This window comes from Ranitomeya imitator, chromosome 5 (assembly GCF_032444005.1).
Source record: "Ranitomeya imitator isolate aRanImi1 chromosome 5, aRanImi1.pri, whole genome shotgun sequence".
NCBI classification, from domain to species: domain Eukaryota; kingdom Metazoa; phylum Chordata; class Amphibia; order Anura; family Dendrobatidae; genus Ranitomeya; species Ranitomeya imitator.
The window spans coordinates 4,293,919-4,309,699 of record NC_091286.1 but is presented as its reverse complement, the minus strand read 5'-3'; the positions used below and the strand labels follow the sequence as shown (position 1 = coordinate 4,309,699).

Below are 15,781 nucleotides of genomic sequence, written 5' to 3'. Positions count from 1 at the left end.
CTGATGTGGCTTAACAGTAGAAACCCCCCACAAGTGACCCCATTTTGGAAACTAGACCCCGAAAGGAACTTATCTAGATGTGTGGTGAGCACTTTGAACCCCCAAGTGCTTCATAGAAGTTTATAATGCAGAGCCGTGAAAATAATAAATACGTTTTCTTTCCTCAAAAATAATTATTTAGCCCAGAATTTTTTAATTTTCCCAAGGGTAACAGGAGAAATTTGACCCCAATATTTGTTGTCCAGTTTCTCCTGAGTACGGTGATACCCCATATGTGGGGGTAAACTACTGTTTGGGCACATGCCGGGGCTCGGAATTGAAGTAGTGACGTTTTGAAATGCAGACTTTGATGGAATGCTCTGCGGGCGTCACGTTGCGTTTGCAGAGCCCCTGATGTGGCTAAACAGTGGAAACCCCCCACAAGTGACACCATTTTGGAAACTAGACCCCCCAAGGAACTTATCTAGATATGTGGTGAGCACTTTGAACCCCCAAGTGCTTCACAGACGTTTACAACGCAGAGCCGTGAAAATAAAAAATCATTTTTCTTTCCTCAAAAATGATGTTTTAGCAAGCATTTTTTTAGATTCACAAGGGTAACAGGAGAAATTGGACCCCAGTAATTGTTGCGCAGTTTGTCCTGAGTATGCTGGTACCCCATATGTGGGGGTAAACCACTGTTTGGGCGCACGTCAGGGCTCGGAAGTGAGGGAGCACCATTTGACTTTTTGAATACAAGATTGGCTGGAATCAATGGTGGCGCCATGTTGCGTTTGGAGACCCCCTGATGTGCCTAAACAGTGGAAACCCCTCAATTCTAACTCCAACACTAATCCCCCCACACCCCTAACCCTAATCCCAACTGTAGCCATAACCCTAACCGCAACACACCCGTAACCCCAACACACCCGTAACCCCAACACACCCCTAACCCTAACCACAACCCTAATTCCAACCCAACCCTAAGGCCATGTGCCCACGTTGCGGATTCGTGTGAGATTTTTCAGCACCATTTTTGAAAAATCCGCGGGTAAAAGGCACTGCGTTTTACCTGCGGATTTACCGCGGATTTCCAGTGCTTTTTGTGCGGATTTCACCTGTGGATTCCTATTGAGGAACAGGTGTAAAACGCTGCGGAATCCGCACAAAGAATTGACATGCTGCGGAAAATACAACACAGCGTTCCCGCGCGGTATTTTCCGCACCATGGGCACAGCGGATTTGGCTTTCCATGTTTACATGGTACTGTAAACCTGATGGAACTCTGCTGCGGATCCGCAGCCAAATCCGCACCGTGTGCACATAGCCTAATTCTAAAGGTATGTGCACACGCTGCGGAAAACGCTGCGGATCCGCAGCAGTTTCCCATGAGTTTACAGTTCAATGTAAACCTATGGAAAACAAAAATCGCTGTACACATGCTGCAGAAAAACTGCACGGAAACGCAGCGGTTTACATTCCGCAGCATGTCACTTCTTTGTGCGGATTCCACAGCGGTTTTACAACTGCTCCAATAGAAAATCGCAGTTGTAAAACCGCATTGAAATGCGCAGAAAAAACATGGTAAATCCGCCATAAATCCACAGCGGTTTAGCACTGCGGATTTATCAAATCCTCTGCGGAAAAATCCACAGAGGACCAGAATACGTGTGCACATACCGAAACCCTAACCCTAGCCCTAACCCTACCCCTAACCCTAGCCCTAACCCTACCCCTAACCCTAGCCCTAACCCTAACCCTAACCCTAACCCTAACCCTAGCCCTAACCCTACCCCTAACCCTAGCCCTAACCCTAACCCTAACCCTAACCCTAGTTCTTACCCCAACCTTAGTGGAAAAAAAAAATAAATTATTTTTTTTATTGTCCCTACCTATGGGGGTGACAAAGGGGGGGGGTCATTTACTTTTTATTTTTATTTTGATCACTGAGATATAACCTCTCAGTGATCAAAATTCACTCTGGAACGAATCTGCCGGCCGGCAGATTCGGCGGGCGCACTGCACATGCGCCCGCCATTTTGGATCGGAACACGGGGGGGTGGATTGGAGCACGGAGTGGGGGATCGCTGTGCGGGCGGGTGGATCGGAGCGGGGGGGGGGGGGGAATCGCTGTGCGAGGGGGGGGGATCGGAGTGCGGGGGGGGTTTGATTGGAGCACGGGGGGTGTGATTGGAGCACGGGGGGAGCGGGCAGGAGGACGGGGGAGCGGAGCACAGGACCGAGGGGAGCGGACCACAGATCGGGGGGCTGGGGGGGTGATCGGTGGGGTGGGGTGGGTGCACATTAGTGTTTCCAGCCATGGCCGATGATATTGCAGCATCGGCCATGGCTGGATTGTAATATTTCACCATTTTTTTAGGTGAAATATTACAAATCGCTCTGATTGGCAGTTTCACTTTCAACAGCCAATCAGAGCGATCGTAGCCACGAGAGGGTGAAGCCACCCCCCCTGGGCTAAACTACCACTCCCCCTGTCCCTGCAGATCGGGTGAAATGGGAGTTAACCCTTTCACCCGGCCTGCAGGGACGCGATCTTTCCATGACGCATATGCTGCGTCATGGGTCGGAATGGCACCGACTTTCATGACGCAGCGTATGCGTCAAAGGTCGGGAAGGGGTTAAGATTGATTTCAGTTATCTATTGAGCCCTGAGACACAATACCATCCATAAGTTTATTTGAAAAAACAAAACAATTAAATCTTTATGACACTTAAATCCAATTTGCATAATAATTTGGAATACAAATGTACACACAGAGTGATCTATTTCATGTGTTTATTTCTGTTAATGTTGATGATTATGGCTTACAGCCAATGAAAACCCAAAAGTCATTATCTCAGTAAATTAGAATACTTTATAACACCAGCTTGAAAAATTATGGTCGGTCTACTGAAATGTATAAATAAAGGAAGGTACCACGTTAAGAGGGAAATAAAGACGCCCCGGCCGGTGGGGTTCCCGGGTGCTCGGCAGAAGTATGGCCGACACTGTAAGGAGCGTGTGACGTCCCTGAGCTATGGAGACTGTCTGGGGCCAAAAAACCAACGCGTTTCAAAGGCAAAAAACGGCCTTCATCAGGGTTCAGGGTACTCCTGACGAGCACCTAAGAACGCCACCGGCCGCACACTCCTGTATACTGGATGCTGTTAACCCTTCACACTAGCCGAGGTAAGGAGCCTCACATCTATCTACATAGCTTTTGTTTCGCTCAGCAGGTGCACTGCGCACTAATTCGCACTTGGTTTCATAGGTCACTGCAGGTCGTGCCCGAGATTTTCCTTTTTCCTTGCAGAAGTTAGCTCCAAGTAGCACAACATGCTCACTGGCATTGGTCCCTGGAATCCACCTGTAGAATATGGTTTGCAATTATTGATTAATTCCTGCACCAGATTTAAATAGCTGGGTTTTATCATATGTATTATTATCCGATTTATTTCCCCCATAGTGCGGTACCTTCCTTTATTTATCAGTACAATTATTCTGACAGGGCAGGCACAACCACTGTCTTGGTACCAGCAGCTCCCATATTCTGGCTTTTGGTTAGCGCCAGTGTCTGTTCAGTAAATGCCCTCAGTACTTGGTCGCGGCTCCTTGTGCATCAATTACTGCATCATTGCGGCGTGGCATGGAGGCGATCAGCCTGTGGCACTGCTGGGGGGTTATGGAAGCCCAGGTTGCTTTGATAGCAGCCTTCAGCTCGTCTGCATTGTTGGGTCTGGTGTCTCATCTTCCTCTTGACAATACACAGATTCTCTATGGGGTTAAGGTCTGGCGAGTTAGCTGCCAATCAAGCCCAGTGATACTGTTGTTTTTACACCAGGTATTGGTACTTTTGGCAGTGTGGACAGGGGCCAAGTCCTGCTGGAGAACGACATTTCCATCTCCAAAAAGCTTCCCTGACAGGGACTGGTGGTATATATACCACCCTCACTGCAGACTGCCCGATAACCAGTACGTGACAGGGCAGCCTCTCCGATGGCCAGTTATCCTAAGTGCAGTTCCCTGACTGACCTGAGGATAAGGGGGCACCAGAGAGCTGCGACTGTGTAAGCTCCATCACAGATTGGTGAAAGCAGGGGGATATCCGTATCCCCCCAGTCCTCTCGTGTGTGTGTTTAACTTACAATAATAGATAGATACAGTACAGACCAAAAGTTTGGACACACCTTCTTATTTAAAGATTTTTCTGTATTTCCATGACTATGAAAATTGTACATTCACAATGAAGGCATCAAAACTATGAATTAACACATGTGGAATTATATACTTAACAAAAAAGTGTGAAACAACTGAAATTATGTCTTATATTCTAGGTTCTTCAAAGTAGCCACCTTTGCTTTGATGACTGCTTTGCACACTCTTGGCATTCTCTTGATGAGCTTCAAGAGGTAGTCACCGGGAATGGTTTTCACTTCACAGGTGTGCCCTGTCAGGGTTAATAAGTGGGATTTCTTGCCTTATAAATGGGGTTGGGATCATCAGTTGTGTTGTGCAGAAGTCTGGTGGATACACAGCTGATAGTCCTACTGAATAGACTGTTAGCTGCTTTTTTATCGCCATAATACAAATTCTAAGTAAAGAAAAACGAGTGGCCATCATTACTTTAAGAAATGAAGGTCAGTCCGAAAAATTGGGCAAACTTACTCCTGTCCACAGAATCAGTCAGACTGACCTCTACAACATGGGCAAGACCAAAGAGCTTTATAAGGATGTCAGGGACAAGATCATAGACCTGCACAAAGCTGGAATGGGCTACAAAACCGTAAGTAAGACGCTGAGTGAGAAGGAGACAACTGTTGGTGCAATAGTAAGAAAATGGAAGAAATACAAAATGACTGTCAATCGACATCGATCTGGGGAACCAGGCAAAATTTCACGTCGTGGGGTATCCTTGATCATGAGGAAGGTGAGAGATCAGCCTAAAACTACACGGGGAGAACTTGTTAATGATCTCAAGGCAGCTGGAACCACAATCACCAAGAAAAACATTGGTAACACATTACGCCGTAAAGGTGTAAAATCCTGCAGTGCCCACGAGGTCCCCCTGCTCAAGAAGGCACATGTGTAGGTCCATCTGAAGTTTGTCAATGAACACCTGGATGATTCTGTGAGTGACTGGGAGAAGGTGATGTGGTCAGAGGAGACAAAAATTGAGCTCTTTGGCATTATCTCATTTCGCCGTGTTTGGAGGAAGAGAAATGCTGCATATGACAAAAGAACACCGTCCCCACTGTCAAGCATGGAGGTGGAAACATTATGTTTTGGGGATGTTTCTCTGCCAAGGGCACAGGACTACTTCACCGCATCAATGGGAGAATGGATGGAGCCATGTACCGTAAAATCCTGAGTGACAACCTCCTTCCCTCCACCAGGACATTAAAAATGGGTTGTGGCTGGGTCTCCCAGCAAGACAATGACCCAAAACATAAAGCCAAGGCAACAAAGTAGTGGCTCAAAAAGAAGCACATTAAGGTCATGGAGTGGCCTAGCCAGTCTCCAGACCTTCATCCCATAGAAAACCTATGGAGGGCGTTGAAGCTCCGAGTTGCCAAGTGACAGCCTCAAAATCTTAATTATTTAGAGATGATCTGCAAAGAGGAGTGGAGCAAAATTCCTCCTGACATGTGCGCAAACCTCATCATCAACTACAAGAAACGTCTGACTGCTGGGCTTGCCAACAAGGGTTTTACCACCAAGTATTAAGTCTTGTTTGCCAGAGGGATCAAATACTTATTTCTCGCTGCAAAATGCAAATACATTTTATATAAAGTATACAATGTGATTTTCTGGATTTTATTTTTGATATTCTATCTCTCAATGTTAAATTTAACCCATCTTTAAAATTATAGACTGTTCATGTCTTTGTCAGTGGTGTGAGGCAGTGACTGGTGTTACATGTGAAGGTCGCTGTTTGTTCCCTCCAGGATGTGCACAGAGGCATATTGAGACCATGGGAGTGCATTGTAGTCACAGGCGTAGCTGTGATTGAAATGCAAAATAAAAAGTGTTAGTCCTGGACAAGCCATTCCAGGGCAGATTTAGGAAAACCTGCTGGGCTTTTGTGTTTTGAAATGAATTACGGGATGGTAGTGGTGCAGTCCATTTCATTCCTGGCCGGGTTTTCCATGTGGCTGAAGGCCGCAGATTAAAGTTGAGTACCCTGCAGTATAGGGTTTGGGTGTGTCAAGTTCGGAGTCAGTGTCAGTCTGGTGTTGGCAGGAGTACAGAGCCGGAGGCTCTGCAGAGCTCCACACTGTGAGGCAACACAGGCAAGCAGAACCAAACAGCCAAGTCAGCTGAAAAGCCTGGCACCCACATCATACACAGCGGTGCAGTCGCCCATGGCAACACAGGAGGTGGACTGGCGTGTTTAGTGACTGTAAACTGGAGGATCCCGGCTGCGATCCGGAGGATATCGTGTGCTGTGTTTTTTTTTTGTTGAACATTAAAGAGATGTTTTGCTTTGAACTTTGCTGGGTCACTGCCTCATCACTGCATAGAGTGCTACCACTGCGATACAGTGGGCCAACTTATAAAATCAGCAAGGGATCAAATACTTATTTCCCCCACTGTAGATAGATAGATAGATAGATAGTATATGTATATAGATAATAGATATATAGATAATAGATACATAATAGACAGATAGATGGTATACGTATATAGATAGATAATAGATGTATAGATAATAGACAGATAGATAGATAATCTAATATATAATTGCCTAGAATACTACTTCCTGCAATTTGTGCCAACTTCCGTGGCTTTGTCCGGAGCTAATGTCCGGAGCTAATGTCCGGAGCTAATGTCCGGAGATAAGTGACGTCAACAGTGTCCAGTGTCTGATTGGTTGCCGCCTGCTGCGAGCGACCAATCAGAAACGTGCCGTACTGTGACACACTCCGCCCGCCATTTTGGTGTGATTTTTGAATTTTTACCTCACAGCAAGTTTCTACTGCGTGGAGGCGGGCCCAGTGACGTTGCTCTTCAAGCTCCTGCCGAATTTCGTCAAAAAAATGATAATACCATTTACCAAAACTATATATATTTAGTTGTGAAGTGGTTCAGTGACATTTTCACACCAATTTTGAACTTTTGTTTGGTGTTTTCTCCATATACTGCCTATTATTTTTGTTCTTTCTTACTATTATTTATTAATTGTATTATTCTTACATTTGAATAAATAAAGTATATATGGATTCTAGACTCCCGATTCTTTAGAATCGGGCTGCCATCTAGTAGATACATAATAGAGATATACAATAGATGCATAATAGATAGATGATAGATAATAGACAGATAATGGATAGATCGATAGATAGATAGACAGATAATAGACAGGTCACCAAAGGTCTTCCATGTAGTCACCCCGCATGTGTTCTGCCGCATCTTCCCTTCTCACACGTCTACAGCAGATACAAGCAAGTTAAAGATGAAATGATCTCTAAAAGGGCTAAAGTTAAAGAAGACAAATTTCCGTTGTATTTTAGGCAAAAAAAGAAAATATATATTGTCATTTTTAAAATTACAAAAAGGAAATGGGCCGATGCACAAGTTTGTGCACCCTTGGAGATTTGTGTGCTCAAATAACTCTGACCAAGATTTCAGACTTAAATTAGTCTGTTGGGGTTATGGCTCGTTCACCATCATTGTTAGGAAAGGCCAGGTAATGCAAATTTCCAGCTTTATAATAACCGAGCCTCCTCTAACCAAACTCTGTGCCAAAATCCAGCAGTCATGGGTTCTTCTAAGCAGCTGCCGAGCACTCGGAAAATGAGAATGGTGGAGGCCACAAAGCAGGAGAAGCTATAAGAAGACAGCAAAGCGTTTACAAGTTGCCTTGTCCTCAGTTCCAAACGTAATTAAGCAATGTCAGTTACTAGGAACAGTGGAGGTCAAGATAAGGTCTGGAAGATCAAGCAAAATGTCAGTGAGAGCTGCTTGTAGGATTGCCAGAGAGACAAATCAGAACCCCTGCTTGACTGCAAAAGATCTTCAGAAAGATTTAGCAGACTCTGAACAGTAGAACAATGTACCACCACTCCAGAGACACCTGCACAAATATGCCCTTCATGGAAAAATCATCAGAAGAAAACCTCTCCTGGGTCCTCACCATAAAATTCAACATCAGAAGTATGCAAAAGAACATCTAAACAAGCCTTATGCATTTTAGAAACAATACCTGTGGACCAATGAGGTTTAAATAGATCTCTGTGGTCACAATGGTCAGAGGTATGTGTGGAGAAAAAAAAGACCACAAAATTTCAGGAAAAGAACATCTCGCAAACCAGTAAGCATGGGGGAGGATCAATCACGCTTTGGGGTTGTGTTGCAGCCAATGGAAAGAGGAACATTTCACGGGTAGAGGGAAGAATGGATTTAATGAACGTTCAACAAATTCTTAATGCAAACATAACACCATCTATAAAAAAAGCTGAAGGTGAAAAGAGGAAGAGGAAGAGGATGGCTGCTACAAATGGAGAGAGATCCTGAACACACGTCAAAATCCACAATAGACGACCTCAGAAGGCGCAAGCTGAAGGTTTTACAATGGCCCTCACAGTCCCCTGATCTGAACATCATTGAAAATCTGTGTCTAGACCTCAAAATAGCAGAGGATGGAAGACGCCCCAGGAATCTCACAGAACTGGAAGAATTCTCCAAGGTGCCCAAGGTTTTGCATGCACCCATTTACATTTTTGGCATTTTTTAAATTGTTAAAGATGACATTTTTTGCCTAAAATACAAAGTAAATGTGTCATCTTTAACTTTAGGCCTTTTAGAGATCATTTCATCTTCAACTTGCTTAGCTATTCACAAGAACAGTCATTTTGACCAGGGGTGCCCAAACCTTTACATGCCACTGTATCTCTACACATTCCGCCAGCAGATATGTCCACACATCAACCCTCCAGCAGATATCTCCACGCATCAATCCTCCATCAAATATCTCCACATATCACATCTCCCTCAGATATCTACACACATCAACCCTCCAGCAGATATCTCCACATATCACGTCTCCCTCAGATATCTCCACACATAATTCCTCCAGCAGATATCTCCACACATCATCCCACCAGCAGATATCTCCACACATCGTCCCTCCAGCAGATATCTCCACACATCAACCCTCCAGCAGATATCTCAAACATCAACCCTCCAAATATCTCCACATATCACATCTCCCTCAGATATCTCCACACAATTCCTCCAGCAGATATCTCCACACATCAACCCTCCAGCAGGTATCTCCACACATCAACCCTCCAGCAGATATCTCCACACATCAACCCTCCAGCAGATATCTCCACACATCAACCCTCCAGCAGATATCTCCACACATCGTCCCTCCAGCAGATATCTCCACACATCAACCCTCCAGCAGATATCTCCACACATCAACCCTCCATCAAATATCTCCACATATCACGTCTCCCTCAGATATCTCCACACATTTCCTCCAGCAGATATCTCCACACATCAACCCTCCATCAAAGATCTCCACATATCACGTCTCCCTCAGATATCTCCACACATCGTCCCTCCAGCAGATATCTCCAAACATTGTCCGTTCAGCAGATATCTCCAAATATCACGTCTCCAGTAGATGCAGACATCTCCACACATCATCCCACCAGCAGATATCTCCACACATCGTCCCTCCAGCAGATATCTCCACACATCAACCCTCCAGCAGATATCTCCACATATCAACCCTCCAGCAGATATCTCCACACATCAACCCTCCATCAAATATCTCCACATATCACATCTCCCTCAGATATCTCCACACATCGTCCCTCCAGCAGATATCTCCACACATCAACCCTCCATCAAATATCTCCACATATCACATCTCCCTCAGATATCTCCACACATCGTCCCTCCAGCAGATATCTCCAAACATTGTCCGTTCAGCAGATATCTCCAAATATCACGTCTCCAGTAGATGCAGACATCTCCACACATCATCCCTCCAGAAGATATATCAACACATCATCCCTGCAGCAGATATCTCCACATATCACGTCTCCAGCAGATATCTCCACATATCACGTCTCCAGCAGATATCTCCACAGATCACGTCTCCAGCAGATATCTCCACAGATCATGTCTCCAGCAGATATCTACAGACAAGTCATCTCCAGCAGATATCAGCACACATTGTCCTTCTGGCAGGTATCTGTACATGGAGGCCCCCAGAATATAGAACTCACAGGCTTGATGTCACGGTGCAGGAAGCCCACTGAGTGGATAGAATCTATAGACTCCAAGATTTGTTTCCCTAGGCGGAGGGTGGTGCTCATGGTGAAGGTGCCACGGGGTTGACTCCTACGCAAATCTGCCAAGTTCCGTCCCTGTGATCAATGAAGATGGTCAGTAATGAACATGTATTCAGCAGTTAAGATGGTCCTGCGACATTAGCGTCCATTACACGCCACTATGTATGATCATGGTTCTCCAGAAGAAATAAAGCATGGTGTGACCAACCATAGGCTCTATGCTGCACAAGATGGGGCGATCGATTAGAAAGCATATCATGTGATCTTCTCTTTACATTATACTGTATACACTGGATATAAAAAGTCTACACACCCCCTCGTAAAATGCCAGGTTTTTGTCAGGTAAAAAATCCTACAAGAGGAATCATTTCTGAACGTTTCCCCCATTAATATTGCCCATAACCTGTACATGATCCATTAAATAATAAACTGACACCACATTAGTGTAGCTTTGTTTTAACTGTGCACACCCTCCTATATCTGGGGCTGGGGCTGTGGTTGTGCTCAGAAGCAGCTGATCACATTTCCTCATGTTACACAGTAGTCAGTGCTTGGCCGCCATCATGTACAGTAATTCTGATTAACCCATGAGAAAGTGTCGCTGTTCCAGAAGGATTTTCCTGACCGTTTCTGGTCTGTAAACAGCTGACAACACAGCAAAGGATCTCACTGTGGAAAGTTGTCAGTCAGGAACAGTTACAAATACATTTCCCAGGCATCAGATCTACCATGGAGGCTGTGAAGACACCAAGAAGGGGCTGAAATCTGGCGCAACAGCGACATTACCAAAAATTGGACATCCCCCAAAAAGCAACAAAAATATATGGTGAAAATTGGCCCAGGAAGCTACAAAGACGCCAACAGCAAAAAGGCTAACTGTGCTTTCAGGTAACTGACCAGAAAATCTGTCCGTGTGAAAGGAGGAACATCACGATACGGTCACGCCGTGACTCATTCTGCATTCTCACCCGTTCTCCCCTCTCCTCGCTCAGTCTGTAACCTGCAATCCATCTTTGCTGGAGGAGACGAGCTGCTGGGATTTCCCAGATGAAGAGCAATATTAAAAAGGTGAAAAAAAGGTCTGAAATGATTGCACTACGTGACAAAAACCAGGAGTTGTACCCGGGGCGTGTAGACTTCTATCCACCATACATGGTGGTACAGTAACTATCGCCTCCTCTTTATAGCCTCCCACCCCCGACGCTACACCTGGGGTCCTCTCATGTTCAGGTGTGCACCAGGCATAGCATCTTACCTGGAGCTGCATGACGACATAGTTGAACTTCTCGTTTCGTCCACAACCAATAAATCTGCAGACATGATCCTTTCCTGTAGAGATACAAGCAGGGAGACTGGGGAAGATGTGGGTCGTGGAGCAGCGCTGCCCCCGTGTTCTGCACGGGTGAATTCATTATCGTCACGGCGTCAATCATGGCCTCACATGTTGTCTCTATGGGTATCCTCAAATCCCGACATGTTGGAGGAAGAGGAGCACGTGGAGAAGGCCAGGTCCAGCAGAAACTCACCGGGAACGAGCTCGCCAGGGCGCACACGCTCTACGGGAACCCTAATGTGCCTGTGAGAACTGCTGTAAGCATGAACCCTACACAACGGAGTGTGGGCCGAAGATCCAACGCAGGCTGTGGACGATGGGAACCATGCCATCACGTCTTACATGAACAGATAGGGGGATTACGGCCACGTTCAGTATGTGTAGGATAAAAACCAGGAGTGGACGTATGGTATATCAATCATGTAAGGGGCACAGGGAATCTAACGAGGTGAGGAAATCCCTATTATTAAAGATCAGAACTTATTATTTTACATATATCTATGTGGGGACCAAATAATATCCAATAATACGTCACAAAGAACACAGGACTCAAAAAACAAGGTCAGGCGGGGGGTGTCCTAACATTTTCCCTAAAGAACAGCCCTGCCTGACCATGGAGGTTGGCACAAGTTATGGTGCCCTCATATATGGAGCCAAAGACTGGTGCTGCCCAATATATGATCAGGCGTATATATAACCCCAATATCCATAAGTGACCATAGACAATATGTCGCATGGAGAACGGGTCCATGCAGATAATGAAGCGCTGAATCCCACCAATACAGAGATATACAGCGGCATCCTTACTCCCATATGGGCTGATCAAGAATAAAGAAACGGGCCCAGACCAGATGCAAAGAGTTACTTCAGTGAGAAGGACCCCATAAAGCTACCAAAGTGCCGCCACCTCAACGCGTTTCCCCATTCATACTGCTTCATCAGGAGGAATTAGAAGGTAAGTCCATAATGGGCGGTTTTCTGGAGTCAAAATGGAACACGAGTGGGTGAAAAATGCAGAATTGATGCACGTGTTCCAATTATACTTTTCCTCTGATTTTCCCACTCCTGATTTTGGCTTAAATTTGCTGATGTAAAATACTGACCAAATGTGGAACATGTGAATGTGGCCTAAATCTGAGGAGCTAAGTGTTCCTCAGGAATAAGAGAAACTGTTTCTAGTCTCTTGTAATCACCTTGAAGCTTCTTTAAGACCGCCACCTCCATCTTCAGAACTTGCTTAGGTTGCTGTGCCGACTCCACCTTCAATGCAACATTTTCCCGAGTCAGCAGGTCCATGGCCTCATAGATCTCACCAAATCCTCCTCCGCCAATCTTCTTCAGCTAGAATAAATGCAAGACAATCAGCAATCAAAGATGTCACGGATGACAGTTCCAGTTTATACATCAAGACAGCCGATGTTCTCACCAGGTTGCCTACAATAGCCCATCATACATCATCAGAATGGTATATACATGAACCCAAAATACATTATCACCATGGTGTTTACACCACACACCAGGGACATCACCAGGGTGTCTACAACAATCCAACAGATATTCTCACGATGATGTCTACAAAGAACCCATCAGACATTATCACCATGACATCTACACCAATCCACCAGACATTCCCACCATGGTGTCCACACCAATCCACCAGACATTCCCACCATGGTGTCCACACCAATCCACCAGTTCGCATACCAGGGTCTAAAAGAACCCGACACATATCATCACCAGGGTGTCTACACTAACCCACCAAAACATTATTACCATGGTGTCTACAAGAACCCCCTACTCCACACCGCGCTGTGATGGATGCCTCACACACTGATGGACCCATAAGACAGATATCGTTGATAAAGGCTACAAGCCGAAACGTTGGATTACTTTGTCTATAAATCATTAAGATCGGTGGATTAATGAATATAACCTTTTGAAAAGTTTACGTTTGTTACATTTTCTGTGCCAAAGGTTATCTTTACAACAAGAACCTGACAGTATCACAATGGCGTCTGCACTAGGGTTGAGCGAAACGGATGAGACAAATTCAAAAATCGCCGACTTTCGGCAAAGTCGGGTTTCATGAAACCCGACCCGATCCTAGTGTAGGATCGGCCATGAGGTCGGCGATCTTCGCGCCAAAGTCGCGTTTCATATGACGCGTTCAGCGCCATTTTTCATCCAATGAAGGAGGACGCAGAGTGTGGGCAGCGTGATGACATAGGTCTGAGTCCCCACCATCTATAAAGGGGCGTTCCCGCCGACCGCCATCTTACTTCTGCTGATCTGAGCATAGGGAGAGGTTGCTGCCGCTTCGTCAGAAGCAGGGATAGCGTTAGGGAGGGAAGATTAACCCCGAAACTGCTTGTGCTGTAGCGATTTCCACTGTCCAACACCACCTTTTCTTTGCAGGGACAGAGGAGGCCAGATTTTTGTGCATCATCTCTGTAGCTTATTAGGCTGCCCTATAAGGCTCCCTGATGGCTGCATTGCTGTTTGCACACCGCTGTGCAAACCAACTGCTTTTTTAAAAGCAAAAATCCTGTTGCTCCTTTCTGCACAGTTCTCTTGTTTATTTGTCCACACTTGTGTGCAGCAGTCCTTTTTATTGCGGTCATACTTGTCCTGAGATCATTGTAGGGAGATTGAAATTGTACTACAGTCCTTGTATTTTTTCATATATCTTCCAGCCACTTTCTGCCACTTAGATTGCGTTGTTATATACACAGGGCCTGAGTTTTGGTTCAGTCTCCCTCCCCCCCCCCCAAAAAAAAAGGGAGATTTAAATTCTCAACAAGTTTATATACACCTTCTACCTTGTTTTACAGTACCATATAACGATTGTTATTTTTGTTAGATTTTCCAAAAAATGAGGAAGTCTGGTGGAAGAGCCCATGGGCGGTGGTTACCAGCTGGTACTGATGATGGTGGTGGAGCATCTGGTGGTAGTGGCAAAAGCACAATAGCACCTAAGGCTAGGTTTAGATTGCGTTAGGGCAATCCGTTTAGCGCTAAGCGCTAGCGGATTGCGCTAACGCAATGTCTTTTTCGGGGTCGTGTTTAACGTCCCGGCTCTCGCAGATCCCCGATCTGCGAGAGCGGGGAACGGACCTCAGGCGCGCGGCGGACGCTGCAAGCAGCGTCCTAGGCACGTCACAAAACACCGGCACATCGCTAGCGCGTGCCGAAAATGGCATGCGCTAGCGATGAGTGTTCCCATTGCTGCCAATGGGCGCGCTAACGGACGCGTTGCACGGCGTTAATTTCGCCGTGCAACGCTGTTCGTTAGCGCGGTCCCATTAACGCAATCTGAACCTAGGTTAAGGCTCGAGGTGTTGAGCCAGTGTCATCGTCTGGCTACACAAGGCCTCGAAGGCTCCCTTATCTGGGAGTAGGAAAATGGCTTTTAAAGCCGGAGCAGCAGGAAAAAGTTTTGGCTTTCCTTGCTGACTCAGCCTCTAGCTCTTTCGCCTCCTCTTCAGAATGTTCCAAATCTAAAAGCAGCGAGTCGTCAGTGGATGTTCCCAGTCAGGAACAAGTCGCTTCCTTGTGGCCTTCACCCAAACCAAAAGTGAAGGATGCGTCAGGCGACACAACAGGTTACTCCATGGAGCTCTTTACACATACCGTGCCTGGGTTAGAGAGGGAAATTGTTAACTGCCCATTACAAGATGAATCGGACATGGAGTGCACAGATGCACAGCCACAGCTAGATTATAATGCTGTTCCATTGACTCCAATCACTACATTGCCCTCGCGCCTCCCACTGCCAGAGACACTTTTGCGAACTATGAGGGGCCCTGTGCCAGTGACATCGCCAACGAGTATGCCCCCCCATCTGATGAAGGAACCTGCACTTTCATCTGCACCTTCCTCTTTGTCCCCATGTAAGGTGGTATGGTATGCGGGAAGGGGAACCTCACTTTCAGCAGGGTCAGATTCTGGCTGTGTAGAGTGCACGGGGAATGTAGTGGTCTGGGTCAATGTACCAGCAGACTCATCTAGCAGTGGCTGGGCAATGGGCAGGATGAGGAGGAAACACAGATATAGGCCCAAATAATAAAGTGGGCTAAATGCAGTTCAAAATTGGTAACAGGACTAAACTGGCGGCATTGCTAGGTATTGGGGTGGGCTCCTCTGCTGAGTAGCAGACAGTGG

At 46.0% G+C, this 15,781-nt stretch overlaps 1 protein-coding gene across 1 annotated transcript in view; it reads right to left on the bottom strand.

Moving 5' to 3' along the window:
• The window catches only part of TTBK1 (tau tubulin kinase 1), a 155,362-nt gene that overhangs the window by 53,254 nt on the left and 86,327 nt on the right, over window positions 1-15,781 (bottom strand). The window contains exons 3-5 of the mRNA XM_069768220.1: window positions 12,814-12,961; window positions 11,543-11,616; window positions 10,222-10,362 (exon numbers count right to left, since the gene is read on the bottom strand). Coding sequence (XP_069624321.1) covers window positions 10,222-10,362; window positions 11,543-11,616; window positions 12,814-12,961 — 363 coding nt within the window. The remainder of the gene's footprint in view (window positions 1-10,221; window positions 10,363-11,542; window positions 11,617-12,813; window positions 12,962-15,781) is intronic.